The sequence below is a fragment of the Hemicordylus capensis genome, chromosome 2 (genome assembly GCF_027244095.1).
Source record: "Hemicordylus capensis ecotype Gifberg chromosome 2, rHemCap1.1.pri, whole genome shotgun sequence".
NCBI classification, from domain to species: domain Eukaryota; kingdom Metazoa; phylum Chordata; class Lepidosauria; order Squamata; family Cordylidae; genus Hemicordylus; species Hemicordylus capensis.
Window position 1 is genome coordinate 253,498,576 of NC_069658.1, and position 25,527 is coordinate 253,524,102.

Here is a 25,527-nt window from a genome sequence, read left to right on the forward strand (position 1 = left end):
TGGCAATGCCCCATAGATTCTCTATGGGGTTAGGTCAGGCGAGTTTGCTGGCCAATCAAGCACAGTACACTGTATACTTTTCAGAGGTCCGATATTGTTCTATTCTTCAATCCTTGTCTTCTTGGTTCCATGTAATATTCTAATTTTCTGAGATTGTGGATTTGGGGTTTTCATGAGCTGTACGCCATGATCATCACAATTATAACAAATTAAGGCTTGACTTATCTCGCTTTGCATGTAATGCATCTGTCTCATATATCAGTTTCACCTTTTAATTTGCATTACTGAAATTAATGGACTTTTGCACAATATTCTAATTTTCCGAGTTTCACCTGTATGCTTCTGCTTTTCTAGCCCAGCAGCTAAGCATTCTTCTCTGGGTCTGCCCCATGTCTTGCTTACCTTTCGTGTCCAGCTGCTACATAGATTTCAGACACGGGTCTTTCCCAGTCTTGCCTGACAGGGCTACTGAGGATTGAACCTTATACGTTCTGCATGCAAAGCAGATGCTCTGCCACTGATCTATGGCCCCATCCCCACATACGAAGCTGCCTTCTACTGAGTCAGGCCAATGGTACATCTAGCTGGCATTGCCTGCACTGACTGGAGGTAGCTACCGTGACTCTTTGGGCGAGCCTAACCTACCTTTCAGGGTTGAGAATAAAATGAGATGGATTTATTTATTTATAGTTGTTGTTGTTTATTTGATTTCTATACCGCCCTTCCAAAAATGGCTCAGGGCGGTTTACAAGAGAAATAATAAATCAATAAGATGGCTCCCTGTCCCCAAAGGGCTCACAATCTAAAAAGAAGCATAAGATAGACACCAGCAACAGTCACTGGAGGTACTGTGCTGGGGGTGGATAGGGCCAGTTACTCTCCCCCTGCTAAATAAAGAGAATCACCACGTTAAAAGGTGCCTCTTTGCCAAGTTAGCAGGGGTCTAGTTCAATTCTATACCGCCTTTCATAAAGCCTTTCACAAAGTAGATTACAAAAATTAAAATGCAATAACACTCCATAAAAATAACATTAAATCCAGTTCTGTGGATACTGCCCTGATGTCCTTGGAGTGAGAGTGGGATACTACAACAGTCAATACTCTTCATTCTCAAGTTCTGCTAAATATAACTGAACTGGCCAGGATTCAAAGAACCATGCAATTCATTCTGTGAGACAAACGGGAGCTTTGGACTCATTTCCCCCCTCAGACACATGCTCCCAATGCTATATGTCAAACCCCTTTTGAAACATGGAGTACAGGAGAACCTCGTTATTCACGGTTCCATGTATCGGTGGGATGTCACATTGACACCCTTTCTCAGTATCCGTGAATACGAAGGGGTTAAAACCCACAGATCTGTGGTTCCTAGAGGGCCGGAAATGACGGTGGAGGTCACTTCTGGACACCATTTTGTCTCAGAGCCTGGGGGAGCCATTTTGTGGCTCATTTAAAAAATGGACTGTTTCCCTTGATTTTCTGTGGTTTGGGGGACATTTTGCCATTGGGGGGGCATTCCTGGGCACATTGGGGACCTGCAGAGCACACCACAGTACATTTTCAGTCATTTTGGGGCTGTTTTGGCACTTTAAAAAATTTCCCCTCCACCCTGGAACCCAACTCCCCCTTTCCCCATAGCTCTAATGCCTCATTACTAACGGTTCCGTTTCTCACGGCATTAGGTGAGGAACGGAACCCCCATGAGTTTCAATGTTCTCCTGTATTTTCAAAAGCAGTTTGTGACCAGTCATGAGAGGACAGTTGCTTGAAGAAAAGTAAAAAATTCCACCTGACTAGTGGAAGTCTCTTTTGTGAGCTGAATTGGATTCCCTCCTCAGAGAATGAGGGAATGATCATCACCTGACAATTAGGCTGACTCTGCAGATGCAGCAGAATGTGGAGGTGTTTGGACTGTACCACTTCATACTACAAGTGTGCAGGAAGTACCTCCTTCGAGCACTCCCTGTGTCAAGAACTTTCTACAAACAAAAATGCATGCCATGGGAGAAAGGCTCGAGATTCATCCTTTGCCTGGAGGTTTCCTAGACTGGGGGTTGTATTCCGGTGTAAAGTGGTATCGGTTATGATTAGTTGGAGAAGAGTATATAAAGCGCATATAAGCATCAATAAGTGTTAATGAGCATAAACCGGAGTAAAACAGGGCTGTTCACATTGTTGCTTATGGCTGATTACAGTTGGTTACATCCTTTGTTCACATGGCAGACTATCCTCTGATTCATCCTGCCAATTTCTGGTCAATAGAGTTCAAGAGCGGGTGGGGTGACCCTTTTGGTAGATTCACCTTGCACCCAGCCAGTCAAGGAGTACATGTGTGCACATGCATGGTGCCCAGTTTTTTTAAAGTTCTATTTCCTTCCCACATCCCAGTGTACTTGCGCAAGGATATCTGCACGGGAGATCAGCCAAACCTATCTACAGTCATTGAGCACAGTGATTAATCCAAAATGACTTTTGTACTCTCACTGAAGCGGGGACGGTAGTTTTCAAGGTTTTAGTGGTGAGGGGATGTCATTTTCAGTGGCCTTGCACAAGACCACTCACACCCAAGCTCATTCAGCTGCCCAAGCAAACCACATGGCTTTGTTAGTTGGTTTCTACCTTTCCGCCAATGGAGGTCTGTAGAGGGCTTTAGCACAGTGTACAGCCTCACAAACCCACCTACTTCCCATTGCTGTACACATGATAGACACCAGCAACAGTCACTGGAGGTACAGTGCCGGGGGTGAATAGGGCCAGTTACTCTCCCCCTGCTAAATAAAGAGAATCACCACGTTAAAAGGTGCCTCTTTGCCAAGTTAGCAGGAGTTTGTGATAGTGAGGAAAGGAATACATGTGTATACTTTTCTTCTTCTTTAATGTTTCCCTGTGATCTTGCGCAAGAGTACCAGCATCCAAGATCAACTTGATGCTCTAGCTACTGTCATGGAGCGCTACATCCTAACCATCTCAAGTCTATGGGGGAAAGAGAGAGAAATTCAGAATGTGGAAATGGCTAGGCAGAACGTTCTGAGATTGGGCACACAGGTAGTGGAGGATTGGCAGCATTCTGTGTGTTTAATTTCAAGTAGATCAGTCCACTCATTTGATTTTTAATGGTTTTTTAAAATTAAGTGATTCTCAAATGTGACATTATTTTTTGCCAGGATTCTTGGATGCTAATGCAATTTCAGCTTAAATTTTTTAAAAAATGTACAGGGTGTGTAAGCTGCTATGGATTTTGGATTTGCCTGTGCAGTGTGCCTGTCCATTGTTCTAGTGCACCACTGGCAATGTACAAGAGCCCTGGGGGGGAAATAAAACAAAATTATATTGCTCTTTAGACCGGAAGCTGACTGCAGGGCACAGGAAACAAGTCTGCTTGGCTAGGAATTGAGGGGGTGGCAGGCAGAGCCGACCCTCCCCACAGTCACTTTCAGGCACGTAGCCACACTTACTTTTCCCTCCATCTCTTTACATGGCTCCACAAAAATGCCGGAGTATACCACACAACTGTTTTCAACACTGGCAAAGTGCAACTTTTAAGAGATGCATATGTTGTGCATTAAGGGCCGATCATCATGGGGGGAAAAGCTGTATGAACAGCACCAAACTGAAGGCGCTGTTAATATCTTGCTCATATGAACTCACCCCTACCCTAAGTCTAAGTGTTTTGAAACGGGAGAAAATCGTCGTTTTGAAAACCTCCTCCAGTACTGGTTTTCTGTTTGCAGGGAGTTTTTAGCATAGAGAAGCAATGGAAAAAATGGCATTCCCCCACATGCAGTCTGAAGTGGTCCAGTCCACTCTTTCACCAACTGCACACTCAGACCAGGCCTGGGATAAAAGGTGTGATTAAAGTAACGTAAAGTTGTGCTGTCGAGTTGGTGTCAACTCCTGGAGACTACAGAGCCCTGTGGTTGTCTTTGGTAGAATACAGAAGGGGTTTACCATTGTCATCTCCCGCACAGTATGAGATGATGCCTTTTCAGCATCTTCCTATATTGCTGCTGCCTGATATAGGTGTTTCCCATAATCTGGGAAACATACCAGCGGGGATCTGAACCGGCAGCCTCTTGCTCTCTAGGCAAGTTATTTCCCCTCTGCCCCTTTAGGTGGCTAAAAGGTGTGATTAGCTAACCTCAAATTTTTGATAACCCACATGTTAGATTCCATTGTTCTCCCTTTAATCCTGGGAGTTGTCCTGACTATCAACTCGTTTTTCTCACCGTCAGGCTGTTCTCGGAGAATTCAGCTCCTGTATCATTTCCCCCTCCTGTATCGCCTGGAGGCTTTACACACATGGCTTTTAATTCAAATCCACTCCGGACTGGAGTGTGCCAGTCCACATATTAGTTGTATTTACCCCAACGTCTCTGCAAGCTATCATGGAGCAGGACAGACATACTTTGTTTCCCCCCAAATTGAGGCTGGGCATTCTGACTTAGCCTGAAGTAAGTCTGGCTTTAAAAAATCCTGTATTTCCAGTGGCTTTTGAAGAAAACCCAACATTTTCCTTTGATGTGTGGAGGGCCCATTGCCGACAATTTGGCTTACTCACACTTTCGTGGGGTTTTTTGTTTGTTTGTTTGTTTTTAAGTCTGCTGGGTAGATGTCCATAAACCCACCCAGGTGTCAGCAAAGGAGAGTTTGACAGCTCAGTCTGGTGTGTTCTTTGAATGATTTACAATTGCAAGCGCTGGGGTAAATGAGGAGCACTTGTGGCAGATTGATACAATTCTGTGAAGTTCAGAAGGGGAGTGGGGGGAGAAATGCCTAAGTTAAACACAAGCACAAGCAAAATGTGTGTCTTCCTGTGCTTAAAAGTTTGGTCAGCATAGCAACACAGCTTACATATGCAGATGTTTGGGATCTTAACAATGGAGACTGCAGGTTTGGGTTAAGTTCTGTTGCTTTGACTTGTCACTTTTGTGGACATCCGGCTGGCGATGTGCACGGACCGGTCCGGAGGCCATTCTACAGGCCTCTGGACCGGTCCGGAAATGGGTGGTTTGGGGTTCGGGCGGACTGGGGTGGGGGTTCCTTTAAGGGCGGGGTGAGGGTGTACTTACTCCTCCTGCCACTTTCCCCCCTCTGGTGCACGTATTTTAGTCAGCAATTGGGGCGGCAGGATACCTCCCTGCCGCCCCTTCCCCCGCTTGGCTGCAAAAGGCTTCATGAAGCCTTTTGCACGTGCGCACGTCGCGGAGACGTGACATGCGCGTGCGACGTGCACACGCACAAAAGGCTTCCTGAAGCCTTTTGCAGCCGAGCGGGGGAAGGGGCGGCAGGGAGGTATCCTGCCGCCCCAATTGCTGACTAAAATGCATGCACCAGAGGGGGGAAAGCAGTGGGAAGGGTAAGTGCACCCTCCCCCCACCCTTAAAGGAACCCCCACCCCAGCGCCGGACTGCAGCTCTGCGGTTCTGTGCACATCTCTACATTCGGCTGGCTGTCAAACTAAAAAAAAGAAATACTGAAGGGAGGCGCCTCGTGCCTGCTCCTGGGATGTGATTGGTTGGAGGGGAAACATTGAAGCGAACAGTGGGAATGCACATAGGAGAAAGATCGCAGGGAGTGCGTGAAGAGCCGACAGCTATGTGGACTGTCAGTTTAATGCCCCAAAGTAAACGTCTTGCGCATCTGCTGCGAAGCAGATTCACTCTTCAGATACCCCAAGGCATAAAGCCGTGTGTGAAAAACCTCCAAGGTGGCTGTTCCCCACTCCCCTTCCAGCGAACTCAGCAGACCTGCTATTGAAGCACACAAACACACATCCCTTTCTACTCTGTAGAGCTGGAGTTGCTGAGTTCAGAGAAGATGCCTGCCGAATTCATAGCGCTGGACAACAAGAGAAAGGAGGTGCAAATCAGAACAAAGACAAGTGTAAGAATGTTATTTCCTATTCATGGGATTCTTTCTGGGTAATAATTAGAGATGTGAAAGCTGGGTAAAAATTGGAGTTTTCCACTTCTATCTGCTGCCTGGCCTAAAATGGAAAACTTGGAGAAATTGGAAGGATGTGAAATCTATTTCAGAATGATGAATGAAATACTTTCTATATTGGTGTCTTAAAATAATATTGTTCCAAACAATTTACAGGCTTGAAATCCTGTGTACAATTGATAACCTAGGCTGTATAAGATTGCAGCCTAGGTTACATATAATACATGCCATGTGTTTTTAAAGCAATATATTAAATTTAGGCTTGATTTTTTTAAAATTAAAGGCATATATTGCATACATTTAATTTTTCCCCTTCTATGGATCTTTTCCCCACCAAAAGGGGTGGGGGGGGGAGTGAGTGTGTTTAATAGCATTATTATTTTTGGAAATTTTACACCTCTAAAATAATCTATTAGATATTTTGAAAAATTTGTGTAAAATAGATACCAAATCCTGCATACACAATCCTGTCACTGAAATTGGCTGAATGCACTACTTTTTACATCAGAATGTGCTGGGGTGGGGGGAGGTTTAAATAATTTCTCTGTATTTTTAGAAGAAATTATGAATACCATATCATCAGCAGATTTTAACTGTTCTTCTCAACAGATTTTTAACACTCAATAATCAGATCAGTAATTCAGAACCAAAATTATGCCCAAGAGAAGCAGATCTTTCTCAGATTCAAATGTACTATGATTCAAATTTATTCTATATGGTGGTAATTCAGTTAAATGAATAATGCTGGAAGTCAAAATCCCACAAATGTCAAATTGTTCTTTTATTTCTTTTTTGCAAGCACATTAATACATTTTTGATTACATAAATTTAATTTCTTGAACTTTTCTATAAGTGTAATCGATGCAAAGTTATTTTGCTTGTTCAACTACAGGCTTCACCTACTAGTAATTATATAATAATTATAAATAATGATTTATATGACTTGTGGCTACTGTAATTTTTGGTAGGTTTTTCTTCCTTCCTTTTTTATTTTCACCTGAGCTATCACAGTATTTGAATGTCAAGATCTGTGAAGATTAAATATGTCACCTTGGGGAAAGTAGAGACTTGGAGGTGGGAGTGGAAAGTAAAGTGGGGGGGGGCATTTCTTATGGGATTACAGCAGAGCAGCCTCCTGCCCACGCACTATTTGCATGATGGTGTAGCAAGTGTGGTTTATGCAATCCTTGTGTTTATAAGCAGGGAAGCAGTGTGAAGGGATTTTATTTCTGTACTCAGCAGATTTTACGAAGGGCCCCCATCCAGATGGTTGCCTGTATGTTGACAAAAGGAAGTTGAATAATGAAATCTGTGCCAAAGAAGAACTCTTTCCAATCTACTTTGGGGAAGAAAAAGAGTTGGCAAGATTGCAGAAACGAAAACATGCTGTGTTGCACATCATGGAAACACTGAATCTTAATTCTAGCAAAAACATCAGAGAAAGTCAGTTTTGCTGCTGTGGGGAAATCCCTAGCCCATGGCAGGCAAATAGCAGGAGTCCTTTCAGCTGAGTGTCCTTTCAGATATTAAAATGGATGAAATGCTACTGATCCATGTTAATGATGCCTACATGGAGTCTTAATCTGGATCCAGTAATCCAGATTGCCTCTTGAGGCAATTGGCTAGTATCCAAAGTATGGAACTGCTGATGTGGCATTGCTGCACGAGTGTTCTAGGTCAGGGCAATTTTTGTTGATCTTTCCTTCCCTTTGAAGCTGATGGAGACCGCTGAAAATATGTCCCTGATTATCATGCAGCCCTCAGGGACATATTTTTTGGAGGAAAGTCATAGTTGGCTTTAGAGGGAAGGGAAGAGTGACAAAACTTGCCCCCTTTCCCATATAATTTTTACACTGCGCATAAACTACATGAGCACTTCCTTTGTCTGGAGATTGGTCATTATTGTTTAGGTAGGACTGCCATCTGTCCTAAAGAGGAAAAGTATTCATGGTCAACTTGCATAAATATTAATGCATTTAACTGTGTGTGTATATTTTCAGAATACTGAGAGTGAACTGTAGTGGCCCAGGTATCAATCCTGCCATCAAATCTATTAATCTGTTGCTTCCTGCAGCGTCCCTTGTGTATTTCCGGAGCTGTCCAAAAGGATATGATATATTCCAATGTGTCTGATGTCTCTGAAGTGGTAACGGAGAGGTTCCTGTGCAGTGGACAAGATAAAATGAAAGAAGAGGCCACTTGCAAAGGTTGTCTTGCCTACATGGGAAGAGTGAACTTGTCCTAAGGGAGGGGACAGGGGAAGAGATGGTTTTGAATTCTGAGGACGCTCCTTCACCCAGGTTTGCCCAGGAACCAGAACTGCATACACTTTTTACAACTGCGGACTCCCTTGCCAACGTAGACTCTAGTGCAGTGATCTTCCTTATTTTTCAAGCCGGCAAAATAACAACCTCCAAACCATTCAGTGTTAGAGTCATTTCCCACTGTGCTGACCTTTGTCCAGGATTGCACTTTTCTCAGTGCTGGGAGGGCCCTTTAAGAGAGAGTGAGCCCCTCTTAAGAGCTCTAGAAGAAAAGCACTGGGAAGGGCTACACTTCCCAGTACACTGTGGTGCTTGCCTTCCAAGCTGCTGAGAGGCTCAAGGGCTCCACTTCCTTTCAAGGAGCACCACCAGCACTAGGCAAGGCATAGTATTGCACAGCAGGGAGGGTCAGCTCAACATGGTGCCAGGGGGACTGGGCAGAGTATTCAGCTTTGGCCAAAGTGTCACACAGACCCAGTAAACAATCAGTCAGGGAGCTGCACTTAGGGTTGATGGGGGCTGCCCCCGGCCTTGCAATGGAGAGCACTGCTCTAATATGTGATGTTATTTGTGACAACTTTCATTCAAAGAAAAATGAACCTCAGGTGGAAGCGCTGGGAAAGACCCCCTGCCCAGGACCTTGGAAAGTTGCTGCCAGTCAGAGAAGACAATATTAGGCTAGATGGCTGAATGGCCTGACACAGAAGGATGCAGCTTTGTATGCTCATGTTCATCTGAGCAGGGCATAGGGACAGTATATGTCTTGCCATGTGGAAGCCTCTTGAAAGAGCTTCCATGGGACTGGCTTCCAGGTAAGGTTGCCAACTGACCTGGCCTGCTCTTGTGCCTCTTGAACTTGAATCGGGGAGACCTGGGTTCAAACCCAATAAGATAATCGTGGGCCAGTTACCATCTGTCCAGTGCATCTAGCTCACTGGGTTGTTGTGAAGATCAAGATGGGAAGACTGTGTATGCTGCACTGAGCTCTTTGAAGGGAATTTAAAAAGAAAAGAAAAGAGCAGCAGTTTGATATGCAGAAGGCCAGTGTGGCATAGTTATTACAACAGACAGCAGGAGCACGTTAGGGTGCCAAAGATAGCCTATATTTGAAAGCATATACTCAAGCATAGCATTAGCATCAGAAGTTGGCATAATTGAGCAACTACACCAGGTCCCACATCCCTCAGAAGCGTCCAGTGCTGGTTCCTGAAACTGCCTCTCTGCCCATAGCCTTTGTGTGGTGGTGACAAAGAAACTCAATTGTCTGTTGTCATCTCCTCTCTCTCAATTCATTCATCAAAGTAATTCAGACTGGGGAGACCCAGGTCCATTTCTCCACTCAGTCATGAAACTCATTGAGTGACTTTGGTGCAGTCACACTCTCTCAGCCTAACCTACCTTACAGGGTTCTTGCAAGTATTAAATGGGAGATACCACAATGCTGTTCTGAGTTCCTTGGGGAAATGGTGGGGTAAAGATGTAATAAAAAGCAGAACCTGTTGAAATTATTTCTTCTGCACATCTCTTAAAGATATAGGAGCCTCATGCATCTGTAATAAGTGTGGGCTTGTTCAGATGTCACGCAGAACCACAGTTAACTCTTCTTTCCACTCAATGTCGGATCACACACTCCCCACTCCCCTGCCTGCATGCAAGCTTGAAAATGTTGACTGCAGTTTGAAACAAGACAAGATTGGCCGAGATGTCCAAACCAAGTGATCTTGGTTTATTCTAACCCACTTCCTTGAGATCTGAAATCCACTTCAAACCTTGGGTTCAGATCTCAAAATCTGCCTTTATTTCAAACCCTTTGATTACAGTGACCCAAAATTGGTTATTGGCAGGCTGTAGCTCAGTGGTAGAGCATCTGTTTGCATGCAGAAGGTCGCAGGTTCAATCCCTGGCATCTCCAAGTAGACTGGGAAAGACTCCTGCCTCAAATTTTGTAGAGCCGCTCATATAAGGAACTTGGTATAAGGAAGCTTCCTATGGTTGTTTTGGATGTCACAGTCAATCTTGGTTTGTTTTTAACTGCAATTGGAAATAGAATTCTTCCAGTTTGTATTAGAGAGGGGAAAGGAAGGGAGAGGGGAGCTTGTGCTCCTGATATTTGGGGATGTTGTGCGAATCCAAGTTTTAACTGTAGTTTTGCATGACTCCTGAATTGCCCCTGTAATCAAAGTCACATTATTGAAAATTAAGCACTTGCTGGTTTATGAAACCTGAGAATGTAATTTGGGCTATTTTTCCTCTTTTGAGATGGTACAGGCGAGGAGGAAGGTGGCAGGTCTTGTTTTAGTTTCTAATTCTTTGTCTTTTCACAGGCGAATCTGGGGGGTCATTGTTTGTGGAGAAGAGAGAAAGATATGTTCAAGTAAGTTAGCCTCTGGCTGTATTGCTTAATTGATGTATGGAATTCACTGCCACAAGATGCGTTGGCCAATAGCTAAGATGGCTTTAAAAGGTGGTTGTAATTTATTATTAATGTTGCTGTTGCTGCTGTTAACATACTACTTTTCAATAGAAACATTCTCGAAATGGCTTACATAGAAAAATAATAATAAGATGGTTGTCTGTCCCTAAAGGATTCACAGTCTAAAAGCATATTCATAAAGCATGAATTCTTAAATATTTTAAATGGTTCTGAATTGTGTTAAATTTGTTTATATATTCTTTTAACCAGTTTGTTTTAAATTGTGTTTGTTTTTGTTTTTTACCTGTTGTGTATTGCCAAGAGCCATTGAATGGGGTGGTATAAAAATGTAATAAATAATAAATAATTACTACATATTAGCTATGGCTAATAGGTGGTGATGGATTTCTGGAATCTCCATGTTCAGAGTCAATATACCCCTGAATATCAGTTGCTGAGGGCAGGGAAAGCAACAGCCGGGTAATATGATATAAAATAAACACGTTACACTCTTGATCTCGCTAAGGTCTGCTCAACTTCAGCCCTCCTGCAGATGCTGGCCTACAACTCCCATAATCCCTGGCTATAGGCCACTGTGGCTGGGGATTATGGGAGCTGCTGTCCAAAAACAGCTGGGGGGGCCTAAGTTGAGCAGGCCTGATTCTAGCTCCTTCTCCTCTCCCTGCAGGTGGGTGTGATCAGCTGGGGCACATTTGACCCATGTGAAAAGAAGAAGAAAAATCGGGACACAGGGGAAGTAATACGGGACCGTCCTCCACGGGGCCATAAACCAAGAGATTTCTACATCAGCCTGTTTGGTGTGCAGGACTGGCTGCGGCGTCACCTTAGTGGCTCCCTGAAATTCATCCCTAAGCAGTGAGCTACAAGCACACACCCACGGTTGCCCAGAATGCTTCTGAGCTGTGTATGCCAAGATCTCATTCTCCATGACACCAGATTAAAAACTTTTCTTGCTCAAATGTGATGCATCTGTGCCCTTTGTACTCTTGATGGAAGTGTTGGCACTTTCACTTTATTTATTCATTCAAGTGTTTTTATCCCATCATCTGTGCTAAAGCATTCCAAGATAATCCGCCCTGAGCCATTTTTGGAAGGGTGGTATAGAAATAGAATGAATGAATGAATGAGCCATTTTTGGAAGGGCGGTATAGAAATAGAATGAATGAATGAATGAATAAATAAATAAATGCTGTGTGGGTTGCTGCTACATTTTATTTATTTATTTAGTAATTTAGTAGTTTTATTAGATTTTCATACTGCCTCACACAGATGGCCCTAGGCAGTTCACAAATATAAAATCAAATAACTAATTAAAATAAAAGTAAAACCAGTTTAAAATCATTTAAAATGATTTTTAAACGCTTTAAAAAATGCTTTTATATATGTCTTGTTTTTATTCCAAAGCATTTCAAGATGGTTCACAGCAGAAAAACTATACAAAAGCATTTTTTTAAAAGATCAAAAAGCAGCAGCAACACTCACCAATTCCCTCAGAGCCCTCTAAAATAAAAGAAGCTTTTGCTTGTCCCTGGAAAGCCGGCAATGGAAGAATGCACTTCTCCCGGGAGGACATTTCAGAGCCTTGGTGTCACCCCGGAAAAGGCTCCATCTTGAGTAATGCCTCCCCACCATACCTGAGAGGTGAGGAGACCTGAAACCAGGCTTCCAAAGGGGATCTTAAAATATCAGAAGGCTGTTCGCATGACCCTAAACAGGATCAGAGGAGCACCCAGCCAGGGTAGGAACACAGGCAGCTGCCTTCTACCAAGTCAGACCATTGGTCCATCTACCACTGTATTGCCTACACAGACTGGCAGCGGCATCTCCAAGGTCGCAGGCAGAGGTCTCCCTCAGCAAGATGCCTGAGGGCGGGGTGGGCTTGGGACCTTCTGCATGCAAGAAGGTAGAAGAGCCATGCTCACTCTTGATCGGCAGTCAGATGGATTCAAAAATCACAGGAGGAGGAGGGGAGAGTGATCGTGTGAGTGCTGGGTAGGCCGGCCTTTTGTTCACCCTCAGTAAAATGCTGGGGACAGAATGTGGGTTGACTATGCCCATCCTACCCAGTTTGCAACTCCCACATCATCACTCTCCCCTCCTTCTATCTTGATTTTTTAATACACGTGACCACCGATCAGGAATGGCAGACTCTCCTGCCCTGGCTGGGCATTTCTCCAACCCTGCTTAGAGCCATGTGAACAGCCTCCAGGTACATTCATATGGGAGGAGGCAAGTCCCTTGGAACTCTAGTTTATAAACTTGGACGTTGGAATCTGATTTCAAGCAGTATCTGTTCAGTCCTCAGTGGGCCTCTGAGCATGCACAAAGTACCATTGAGGAGCCACAGCCTGAGGCTTTTTATGACAGATTTGGAGCCCTTGTATCGCATTGTAGAAGTTAACCCCTGACTACAAGCGGCTAGCACTGGGAAGTTCCCCTTACTTTCCAACATTTTGCAGATGAAATTAGGGACATGCCAATGAAGGTGTCGGGGGCATAGCTAAGCAACCTGAGAAGCAGGGTGTGTGATGTGTAGGGAGTGTGGCCGAGCAAGCTGGGAGGTGTGGCATACATGGGATTGCAAGCACGCCACAGATGGAAAGCCGATAATAAACTGTATGCAAACATATTATTCCAGAAGGAAATAGAAGCAGTGCCCCCTCCTCTCTGGCATTCCCAGCCTTTCATCTCTTAGGAACATAGGAAGCTACCATGTACTGAGTCAGACCATAGATCCATCTAGCTCAGTGTTGTCTTCACAGATTGGCAGCAGTTTCTCTAAGGTTGCAGGCAGGAGTCTCTCTCAGCCCTATCTTGGAGATGCTGCCAGGGAGGGAACTTGGAACCTAGATTCTCTTCCAAGAGTGGCCTCATCCCCCAAGGGGAATATCTTACAGTGCTCACACATCAAGTCTCCCATTCATATGCAACTAGGGCAGATCCCACTTAGCTAAGGGGACAAGTCATGCTTGCTACCACGAGACCAGCTCTCCTTTCACTCTTCCTCTAATGTGGCCAGTAGGTAGACGAAAATGGCAAGCAAGTGCATATACATGCCATTGCTCAAAAACAAAAGGTAAGAGAAGGTCATTGACCCTTCTGTTCTGATCAAACATGAGTAGACAGTTGGACTTGGGACCTTCAGGGCCAGGTATATTCAGGGCCAGAACTTTGAGCCAGAACACGTGGATTCTCTCTCTCTTTGGATTTCCATGAACTTTTATGTAATGCATTTTATCCCACTTTTAAATGAAACAAAGTAACACAAAAAGAATATATTTTTAAAATCGGGCATAAAAGTATAATACGGTGAATTTAAAATAGCAAAGTAAAATACTATAACATCAGGCACAATAAATAAAACATGTTCAGAAAGTGTTATTTAGTTAAAAGTACATGAAATGGTTAGAACAAAAAACCAACAGCAACATCATAAGAAAGAAAATTAACATTCAAACAGCTTAAAGCCTAAATAAAGGCCTGATTAAACAGACATGTTTTCAAAGCTTTTGTAAAAGCTGCCAGAGATGCTGAGGCTCTTAATCCAGCAGGATAAGTAATCTCGGCAAACTGATGGGAGAGCCTGATAGGAGGGTGTAAGGTGACTCTTGTTCTTTGCTTTGCCTTGCCATCCCCAGTGAAGTGCGTCTTGTATGGTCAGTGAAAGAGAAAGGACAGGCCTGTTAGCAGGGAGACAGAGACACAGGCCCCGTTCAGACATAATGCCAAACCAGAGGTAACCGTGCCAGAGGTTTGTGTTTGTGATCATCCAAAAGCATGAGGCTGTGGTTTCGTCACCCAACCCCAGCTCCATTTTCACTCCCAAGTCTGAATAGGAACCTTCGGTTTGTAGTGAGTTTGACTGCTGAAACCTGAGGTTGGAAGGTGGCATTGTGTTCGAATTCTGCTGCCACTATAACCTGGCTTTTGTGTGCAAGCTCCTCCCGCTACCATCGAGAGATCAGCTCAGAGCAGCCCAGAAATGTGCCAGTTCTAGGACAGCCGTGTTTCTTGCTGGTCGCCTTTTGGAGCTGCTGCCCCACCCACAGCTGTCTCCTTTTGCAGCCTGCTACTGTTTGGCAACAGGGATGCCACATCCCTGGAGTTCATGCATTTAAAGGGACAGAAACACGTTGGAGAAAGCCCTCTTCCCCCTGTGTGTTTTGGACCTCGGGTGTTTCTTAGCAGAAAAAGGATGATAGAACAAGATGGAGACGGGGGAGAGGTCCCCCCACGATTCATCACTGCAGTGTTTTGTTCACAAACGCATAGAGCTCTGGTAGCACAAACATCTCTATCGCCCTCGGTTTCCCCAACCTTCCATGATCCTATGAATAATGTGCTCCACACAGGTCTGTTTTCATGTGGGCAGCTTCCTTCCACACCTATGTCCCACTCGTGTTCCACACTGCTTGTGTTACATGCTGTGGGATTCAGGTTCGAGACACTTCACAAATGTGCCAGGTGTGCAGAGGTTTCAGTGTGCAATTGAACCGTGAAAGAAACAGTCTGATGCGTTGATGCACCCCTATGCTGTCAAAATTGGAGTGGGGAGCTGGCGAGTGGATATATGAGAGGACAGGAGGAGACAGACCAGGGATGTCCTTTGGTGGGTTTGACTGAGGAAATAGGTTTAACGAATCACAAGGATAGCTGGGTCCTGCCATACAAGGACTACTTCAAATGTTAGCAAAAAGTGATTCTACCTACCAAGGGAGAGTTGAGAAGGGGAAATTTTATTTATTTATTTATTTTTACATTTATATCCCGCTCTCTCCAAGGAGCCCAGAGCGGTGTACTACATACTTGAGTTTCTCTTTCACAACAACCCTGTGAAGTAGGTTAGGCTGAGAGAGAAGTGACTGGCCCAGAGTCACCCAGCTAGTATTATGGCTGAATGGGGATTTGAACTCGGGTCTCTCCGGTCCTAGTCCAGCACTCTAACCACTACACCACGCTGGCGGCGTCCCTCCCCGAAGACCCCATGACAATTTGAAAGTGTCCCTTGCCATCCTGCAGTTGTTGATCATTGTGCTTGTGCATGGCCATCTGGGTCCATAGTTCTCACAAGGGCAGTGCTGCAAGGGGTGCAAGGAAAGGGTTAAAATGTGTCCGCCCTGCTGAAAGCAGGCGATCAATGCCGAAAAGGCACGATCACACTCTACACACACCCCTCTAACATTGTAGCTTCACCAGTATACTGACGCCTTGGCCACAGCACAGCGACACGAGACACGAGCATAATAGAGCTTGCTGGGATGCAGCCTGCGTGGACTAGGTACAGGGTTTCTTCACCTTGCCCCCCCTCAGATGTTGCTGGACTACAGCCCCCATCATCCCCAGCCACAATGGACATGGCTGGGGATGATGGGAGTTGTAGTCCAGCAACATCTGTGGGAGCCAAGGTGAAGAAACCCTGGATTAGGGAGAGGTTCTTCTGTCCAGAAGCCACAGGCTGAAAAACTGCAGTTGAATTATTGTCTGCGGCATGATTCCTAGCTCAGAAGATTAACCACAGCTACATCTACCCCAAATTTGATGCTACTGTATGTCCAAAAAGGGCCACAGACAGGGCTTTGCAAGAGCTAGGCTAGAATGCATAAACTGGGCAGGTGACACAATTTAGGGTGCCATATTTAGTAATTTAGGGTGCCTGGGGAGCTACTGTAATCTGTTCCAGATTTATAAGAGTGTTCTGCTATTTCCACTGCATCTAACATTCCAACTTGTATATTTGTAAGACAAGCAGAGAGTATCAAGATACCATAAGGCTCCTGTGCTCTCTCTGCCAAAGGAAGCCATAATCCAAGTACTTTTCACTGCTCAGGGAAGTGGGGAGTGTAATGTAAGTTTTATTATTTACTTCTTATTTATTTGTTCGATTTATATACAGCCCTTCCAAAATGGCTCAGGGTGGTTGCAGAGATTCAGACCTAATATCCTCTTGCCCTGAATCTCTGCACCCTACATTACAAAGTGCACATGTGTGCACACACATGCGTGGAAGTGCTGACCATGCACTTCTTGCAATGTTTCGTTCGACTCTAATGTGCAGCAGTTAGAGAAGATAGCATTGAGCTGCACGCCAATATAATCTTCACCGGCTGATTTCTGCATATCGAATCTCCGTTAACATAACTGGAGCAGACCATTGTTTGTTTTCGTTTTTCCTGGTTATTGGCAACCATAGCTGCAATTCAGTTGCTATAAATTATCCTGATCCCAGTTTCAAATAAATGAAACTTAACTCCTCTCGCCTGCCTTCTGCCCTGTCTCGTAACAACGAGTGTGTAGTAACGGGTGGTTTTGTGTTTGTTTGTTTTTTTGTTCTTTTGTGCCAAAAAATGAGGAAGCTTAGTTTAGTTTAGCTGAGTCAATATTGTAATCTTAGCTAAAGCAAATATAGGGGGAGGAGCAGGAATTAAGCCAGGGTTGTGGGGAAACCCTGTGTTGGAGGCTCAGGTTCACCTCATTGCCCAGGAATGCTGAGGTCCTGTTTGGCTTTCATTAATTCTCAATAATTTCTAAAGTCTGAAACTCTAATATTTGTACCAGCTGGGAATTTCCCTGTTCAACATCCTTCCCTTCTTGCCTTCCAAATGTCTGGGTTTCCCCCGATTTCCTCTCCCCTCCTTCAGTATGTACAGCCACCTGCAGACGTACCACAATATCCTCTTTTCAGTTTCACCTCACCCACCCTAGAGTTGCTCAATGAACTTTTGTCATTTCCCAAAACTCAGCTGCTTTATTGTGGTGGGGTTAGCCAATAATGAGCTTCTGTGGTGGAAGACCAAACATTTCACAAGTAGCAAGACGGGCAGTCCTGCTGCCGATAAAACAGAGACTGAAGCAAGAGAGACGGAAAGGAGAGAGAATCAGAAATGCAGCTCTTTGGCCAGCTTTTCTATGGCCTCCTTGCTCTTGGGGCATTTTGCTCAGGTAAGCTTTGGCTGATGCACTCCAGAATCAGCTGGTGCTGTCAGCTTTCGCACAGCAGTGCCCTTTCTCACCAGAGTCAGTTATTTATTTATCTATTTATTTTATTTATATCCCGCTCTTCAGGGGCGTAGCTAGGGGAGAGAGGGCCCATGTTCATCCCTCTCTCTGGTGCCCCCCCCCGAGTGAGGAAGATAATGAAGATAATACGGAGGGATGTAGCTGGTGGGCCCTCAGGAGCTGGGGGCCCGTGTTCTTTGAACCCTTTCGCTCAATTATAGCTACGCCCCTGCCGCTCTTCCTCCAAGAAGCTCAGAGCAGTGTACATGGTTATGTTTATCCTTCAAACAACGCTGTGAAGAAGGTTAGGCTGCTAACAAATGACTGGCTCATACTCACCCAGTGAGTTTCCCCCCTGCTAACTGGGCAAAGAGGCACCTTTTACTGTGGTGATTCTCTTTATTTAGCAGGGGGAGAGTAACTGGCCCTATCCACCCCCAGCACAGTACTTCCAGTGACTGTTGCTGGTGTTTATCTTATATTTCTTTTTAGAATGTGTGCCCTTTGGGGACAGGGAGCCATCTTATTTGTTATTTCTCTTTGTAAACCGCCCTGAGCCATTTTTGGAAGGGCAGTATAGAAATCGAATTATTATTATTATTATTATTAAATGGGGATTTGAGTGTGGGTCTCCCTGGTCCTAGTCCAACATTGTAACTGCTGCACTTCAAAAGATCTTGAGCCTAATTTCTCCTTGAGACAGTTAGAATAATTCATTTTAGATATGTATTCTGTAGAGCTGAAGAGAATTTGCTCCCAGGGATCTTTAAAAAAAAATTATCCTGTGCAAATGTTGTTGCCTTGTCTCCAGATATTTTCTAAATACTAATTTCCCTAATATTTGCCACTGGTATTTGGCATTTTACAATATTTTATTTCAATATGTATGCATTTATTTTATATTTGGCAGCATCTGATAGGTGGCATGCCATGGAATTAGGTATCTGGAAGCATTTAATAGCTGGCATGTGCTTATATTTTGTTTATTTATTTACATTTATATTCCGCTCTTTCTCCACCATTTAAAAGCTGACATGAAATATTTTGTATCTGATACATGCAATGGTAGGCAGTATTAGACAGTATTAGACAATTTATGTTGAAAATGCTAATTTGAATTTTGAATCCAAATCTTCATACTTAAAATTTGAGTGGTGAAACTGGAAATCTAGGCATTTTGGTTGTGTTTTTCTGGCAAGATTTCTGTGTAGGGTTGCTAAAGTAAAGTATGCCATCAAGTCGGTGTGGACTCCTGGCAACCACAGAGCCCTGTGGTTGTCTTTGGTAGAATACAGGAGGGTTTTACCATTGCCACTTTCAGCATCTTCCTATATCGCTGCTGCCTGATATAGGTGTTTCCCGGTATTTAGTTGGAAACATACCAGCAGAGATGCGAACTGGCAACCTTTGGCTTGTAATTTCCCCACTGTGCCATCATTACGTGGCTATAAGGTTGCTACCTGATTAGAAAAAGACAGCCTGGCTTGCTCCTGTGTATTTAGAAGCCTCTTGATATGCAGAAATTAGCAGAGGAGAGCCTGGGGTGGGGGGAAATGCGAATTCTACTACTGTACTATTGGCTGTTGCATGACAGCGAAGTGGGGCAGAGGACAAACTGCCTTGTGGCCCCACAAGGCTGGGGGCCCCCAACATACTATTACTATTGTTATTGACTAACAGTATTTGGACAGCTGCAGGAGGAGGGCCCCAAGACTACATTTCCCCACCAGGCCCTGAGTTACTACCTTGTGATCTTGCCTAATGGGCAGATATTCAAGTGGTAAAGCTTTCACCCCTCACTGAACATCCATACAGGGGAAAAGCTTCACCTGCTGAATGCCTGCCCTGTCAAAAAAGAAAAAGAAAAAGGCAGCAACATCAGGCTCAGAATCAAGATATTTACTTCTTGCCATTGCTGTCTGTTGCTCTTGAATATATTTCACAAATTCTTACCTGAAAAGCAAGCTTGGTTTTGCAGTCTAATCAGGATTTCAAAGGTCTGTAGATATATTCAAATTATGCTGCCTTGCCCTGTGATGTTGATGTCTATTACATCAGAGTATTTTTTGCAATGTTATTTTAAGTTCCTTTTTGGTGCGCTTTCCTGAAAATCTTAGTTTTTGTTTTTAAAATTGTTTGTTTACCTCAGACTGTTCAGAGTGTTTCCTAGGTATTTAAGGAACATGATACATTCAGTACAAAGTGAGTCAGTAGGTTGGCAGGGATTCTCAACATTGGGACCCCAGATGTTATTGGACTTCAACTCCCATAATCCTTAGCCCTGGTGGCCTTTGGTTGGGGGTTATGGAAGTTGAAGTCCAATAACATCTGGGCACCCAGTGTTGAGAATCCCTGTGTAGGACGACCATCTGGATTAGATAAGAACGGTGTACATAGATTTATATCAGCTAAGAGCCCTGTTCAGATGTTATGTTGACTCACTGCATGTATGATCTGTTTTCAGAGTGCAGGACAACCCCCATTATTCGTGGGGGTTCTGTTCTATGGAGTAGAAGGGGCGGATAGTGAATCCATGAATAACAGGGCATTAAAGTCTATGTAAATTGCAGGATTAGGTTCCTGCACCACCCCAAATCACCACTAAAATGTCAAAATGGGCTAAATAAAGTGCCGTACTGTGCTCCACTACTGCTTAGGAGTCCAAGAATGCCCCCCACAAGCAAAAAAAAAGTCACTGAAAATAGGCTGAAATCTGCAGGGTTTTTCCTCTCTTTCATTAAAAAAAATAGAGCCATTAAATGGCTCCCGGACTCAACATGGCAGCCAGAAATGACCTTTGAGGTCATTTCTGGCCACCCTGACCTGAGGATATGCAGGTTTAACCCTTTTAATGCTGATTTCATTTCACGTATACTGAGTTTGGGTGTCCATTACCCGACTGCGGATATGCAAAACCATGATTGTCTCCATGATTAATGAGGTTCTCCTGTATGCACATACACATCTGTATACACATGTAGTTATTCACACATTAATTTCAACTCACGTACAGTAGTACACTTCCTGTCTGTACTCTGCATTTGATGGGGCCTGTACCCAAGTTCACTTTTTAAATTAACAAATATAATGTACAGTCATTCACACACAAACATGTACTTGTGCACATCCCCCCTTCTACGCATGAACCACATTATATCACATCAATAGGACTCTTGACTGTTTGTGGTTCCCCTCAGGAATCCATAGTTTCTGGTTGAAAAGGAAGAAGTTAGATGAGAAAGATGGTGACAGATATTGAAGTTGGGCTGCAGAGTAAAATGTGACTCCCTCATGAGCGTAAATAAGCCTTCCCGGAGCAGCATATAGGGCTGGTTCAAAAGATACGTCTGAGTTGCCCCCCCCCACCCCACAAAACCTTGTGATTAGAGCATGTAAGAACATGTCCCGCTTCCCTCCTGGTGTACCTTTTATTTATTTCTACTAATCACATGGTAGGGTGGTTCATCTGAATTGCCCCCGACACACAATCAAAATATAACATTAATATGTAGTACGAGTTTTAGAATGCATGTCCATAATGACATAGTGGGAGGGTCCGGCTTGGACAGATTAAGGATCCTTACTCAGAAGAGCACAGTCATATTGGCTAGTCACCTGCCAATTATGATCTGAATTCCCACCCTGCTAACTTTCTGGTGTTCTCTTTCCTTCCAGGTGTAACGTATGGAACCTGTGACCCCAAAGGAGCTGAGATTTTAGGGGGCCAATATACATTGCTGGAAAACGGGACTGTGCTGAAATATGAGTGCCCAGATAGGCAATACCCTTATCCTACAGAGTACCGGTTTTGTCACAACAAGAGGGAATGGAGCCCCATGAGGAATACGCGCCAAAGGCTCATCAGCAAAGCTGTGTGCCGAGGTATGTGGACAGTTGTGTGTCTCTGAAGAGAGAGGCCCCGTAGCTCAGGCTGGCCTAGAAGGTGCATCCCTTCACCTTGACAATGCTGGCTACAGGGGTGGTTTTTCCATGAGAGGAGATGAGGTTGTCTCCCCATGCAACAAATTACTGGGGTGTCAACAGGGTGGCAGGATGATGCCCCACACCATCTCACCTGCCTCCCGCTACCATTTGAGTTTCTCTTCCTCTTTGCTGCTGCCACTACTGTCTGCTTATTTGCTGCTGAACTAATAATGAGAAGGGGGAGGAAGCAGAGGAGGAAATTAGAAAAAGGCATTAGAGAACTGGAGATGCTTTATAGAAGGAGGAGAGCATGCACACTGGGTGGTGGCTGTTGCCTCCACAAAGAAGGAGGAGGTGGCAGAGATGAGTGTATATGCACACAGCGGTCAAGAAATGGTGGCTAAGTTCACCAGCCAGACAAAATATTTTGTCAGACGGTTCTTCGAGCTATGTTGGTACATAACTCGTCAGGACTTTTTTCACTCTTCAGGCATCATTTTTCACTCATCACAGACTAGTAGACTAGTGGATTTCCTGAGCCCTGCAGGCACACATGTGAAGTGAAGCAGATCTGTGGGAACAAGCAGATCTGGAGAGGCCCAGTTACAGCTGCTGCCAGCTCGTTTGGTGGTGACCCAGGACTGGGCCTTTTCTGTGGATGCCCCAGGGCTTTGGAATATGCTCCCTGTTGAAATAAGAGCATCTCCTTCTCCATTTGCTTTTAGGAAGACCCTCAAGAAATACTTGTTTTCTCAGGCTTTTAACTGAAATTAATTTTAAATTATTTAATTTGTTTATATTTTATGAGATTGTTTTTGTTTATCTTGTGAAATTTTGATGGGTTTTATTCTGTTTTATCTTTGCTGTGTTTTAATTCTGTACATTGCCTAGAGATGTGTATATCAGGCAGTATAAAAATATGATAAAGAAATATAAATAAATTGTTACATCCCATTGAATGACCTTCCCTGCTCCCTCCAGACATCCGCTGCTCCAGGCCTATAGAATTTGAACATGGTGAATACGAGCCCCGCCAGCCTTACTACAATATAAGCCAGGAGCTGAGGTTTGAGTGCTACCAGGGGTACACGCTGCGAGGGTCCCAAAACCGCACCTGTCTCCCCAATGGGAAATGGAGTGGAGACACAACTATATGTGACGATGGAGGTACGTTTGGCATTCAGTTGCAGGGAAGAGCTGAATAAAGGCTGGTCTCTCTTTCCCCATCTTTTGAATATTACCTAGCACCTTCTCTCTGTTCAGCCATCATAAGCTTTGCACCACTAGGGCACCTTCCAGACTAGACCCTGTAACAGGGTCACGTCAGATCTTGGAAGTGTGCTTCCACACTTCCTGCATTGTGACACCACAGTTCCTACGTGGACAGCAGGGTGCCTTTCACATTGCTAATGCCTTGTCTTGAATTTAATAGCTGTGATATAGAGCTAGGATGTCATATATCTGGCTTAAGGAAGTTGCTGTTTTTTCAGGGTGTTAGTTGCTACGAGACTGCTCCCCCTGCTGTTTATGTTTTCAATGTGACTTGCCTGAACGGAGGCATTTTGCTGCTGTTGAGCAGCTAGTCTGGAAAGTGCCCCAAGTAACCTTGAGCAACTTTACATGAGCTCAGTTGTGCTGAGAGTTAATATTGCCAAGTGAAGTTGACTTTGAAAGAGCTGGAGCTTCTCAATCAGTCCAGAGTTCTCTGCAAGGGCTCTGCTCCTCTGCAAGTCAAGATGTTCTTTCAAAGACCACTTCAATACAGCAGCAAAGTGCAGGATGTGATGTGTGAAGCTTTTGTGCAAGTTCCCTAGTGCATTCTTACTCCTCATACACAATGCTGTTGCAGTCTTCTGTGCCGCTTCCTAGCACGATTGTATCCTCTGTATATGCACAAGCAGAGACCTTGCATGATTTTTGCAGTGCCATCTGCTGGCTAGTTCTCGCTTTCAAAAAAAAAAAAAAAAGAATTTGCCCTTTTCATCACAACATTTGTGGCAACTGGGGAAAAGGCTGGGTTCTTCTCAGAATGCAAGAGTTAGCCAGCAGGTGGAGCTGTGAAAATCATGTGAGGACTTCTGCTCGACACAATATGTGCAATAAATCCAAATAATGCATAATTATTAAAATACAGCAGTACAGCAAGCAAATAAAACAGAGTTAAGATCACATTAAAAAAATTTTTTTAAAGGTTTTCATCTAGCTGCAAAAATAAATTACCATCTTAAGTTACTATCTGCCTTGCTTCCAGAGAAAGGACATGTTAAACTGCCTTCTAGTGAGTGATCATCCACTTAACTCAGTACTGTACCATAATTGGCTGTGGATCTTCAGGGTTTCAGACAGGGATCTGTCCTAGTCCTGCTGGGGATTGTCAGGGATTGAACCTGGGACCTGCAGCATGCAAGGCAGATGCTCTGCTATTTCCCCAGGACCAGGTTTGTACAAACAGGGATGTCCTTGAGGAACCCAGGTCTCAAGCCATTTATGGTTTTAAAGGCTCATACCAGCAGTTTGAATTGTGCTCAGAAACAGACCAGGAGCCATTGAATTAAAACTGATGTAATCGTTGGGAGAAAGCTGGTCCCCATATTGGGGAAGATCTTTTGAAAACTGGGAAGGATGATGAATACACCATCTGAGGTCTGCTGTTAATACACACACAATTCAGTATGACAATGTTTTCAGTTCTGTCATCTCTTCTTCCCAGCTGGCCACTGCCCCAGTCCTGGTGTCCCCATCGGTGCCCGGAAAGCTGGCACTCATTACCAGATAGGATACCAGGTCAAATACAACTGTGACAACGGCCTTTCTCTCATGGGATCCAAAGAACGGATTTGCCAAGAATCTGGAGCCTGGAGTGGATCGGAACCAGAGTGTCGAAGTGAGCAAAGTGACGGGTGGGATGCAGGCTCTAGCCTGAGGGAAAGGTCTGAAAGCGCATACTCTGCAGTGCAACCATGAGGAGCATTCTTGGTTACAAAATGGGTTCTGGAATTACCACCCTTTTGCCTACATCAGATATATTTATACATTCACATGGTTCCTGGACAGGATGGGTGTGTCAGGAGAATGTCCAGAGATCAAGAGTTAGGAAGCAGATCACTGGGAGCAAGCTCAGCCAAAGTCACAGCTTGCAGAAGGTCAGAGCCAGGAAATCCGCCTGTCAGGATCAAGCTAGGTTGAAGTCACAACAAGCAAGAGGTCAGGAACCAGGGATCGGTCAGGAACCAGGAATCAGTCAGGAACAAGCTAGGTTGAAGTCACAACGAGCAGGCAGCCAGGAACCGGCGATCAGTCTGTCAGCAAGCTAGGTTGAGGTCACAATGAGCAGAGATCAAGAACCAGGAATCCAAAACAACAGGGAACCAAAACCACTCAGAGTGCATTCGCAATGAGGCAAACTGATGCCTTAAACAGAACAGCCAGAAATGTGGCGCCACCCCAGCCTGGGTCGTAAAGGGCCTGTGTCCAGTTTTCCAGGCACTGGCTATGGCATTGCTAGATGGCTGCTGGTGGAGTTGGTAGTCCCTCTGCCTCACTCTTTGAGGACAGGGTTAGGGGAGTGTTGAGGCGATCAGCAGGAACAGAGAACCTGCTGTTGGAGGTGGAGGCCCCTCACACCCTGCCTTGTCCTTCAAGCCGTTGTTGGTGTTAGACCAGGGCTGCTCAACTTCGGCCCTTCTGAAGATGTTGGACTACAACTCCCACAATCCATGGCTGGGGATGATGGGAGTCATAGTCCAAAAACAGCAGGAGGGCCAAAAGTTGTGTAGCCCTGTGTTAGACCCAGGTACTACAGAGTCATGGTCAGGGTTCATGACAATTCAGAGACTGAATCAGAGGCCCAGTTCAATCTATGATTTAGCTATCACAAATGGGGTTTGGCATTTTGCGCTCCTCCCCCCGCCTTCCTTGCATCAGAAGTTCTCTACGTTGTCGCATAAGCAAGTTTTCCTCCAGTTT

At 44.6% G+C, this 25,527-nt stretch overlaps 1 protein-coding gene across 1 annotated transcript in view; it reads left to right on the plus strand.

Moving 5' to 3' along the window:
- CFB (complement factor B) overlaps positions 1-25,527 on the plus strand; it is a 95,651-nt gene that overhangs the window by 40,815 nt on the left and 29,309 nt on the right. Inside the window, exons 15-22 of the mRNA XM_053293384.1 lie at positions 5,792-5,883; positions 8,018-8,150; positions 10,532-10,581; positions 11,309-11,496; positions 19,407-19,417; positions 21,313-21,519; positions 22,543-22,728; positions 24,272-24,445. Of these exons, the coding sequence (XP_053149359.1) occupies positions 5,792-5,883; positions 8,018-8,150; positions 10,532-10,581; positions 11,309-11,496; positions 19,407-19,417; positions 21,313-21,519; positions 22,543-22,728; positions 24,272-24,445 (1,041 nt within the window). The remainder of the gene's footprint in view (positions 1-5,791; positions 5,884-8,017; positions 8,151-10,531; positions 10,582-11,308; positions 11,497-19,406; positions 19,418-21,312; positions 21,520-22,542; positions 22,729-24,271; positions 24,446-25,527) is intronic.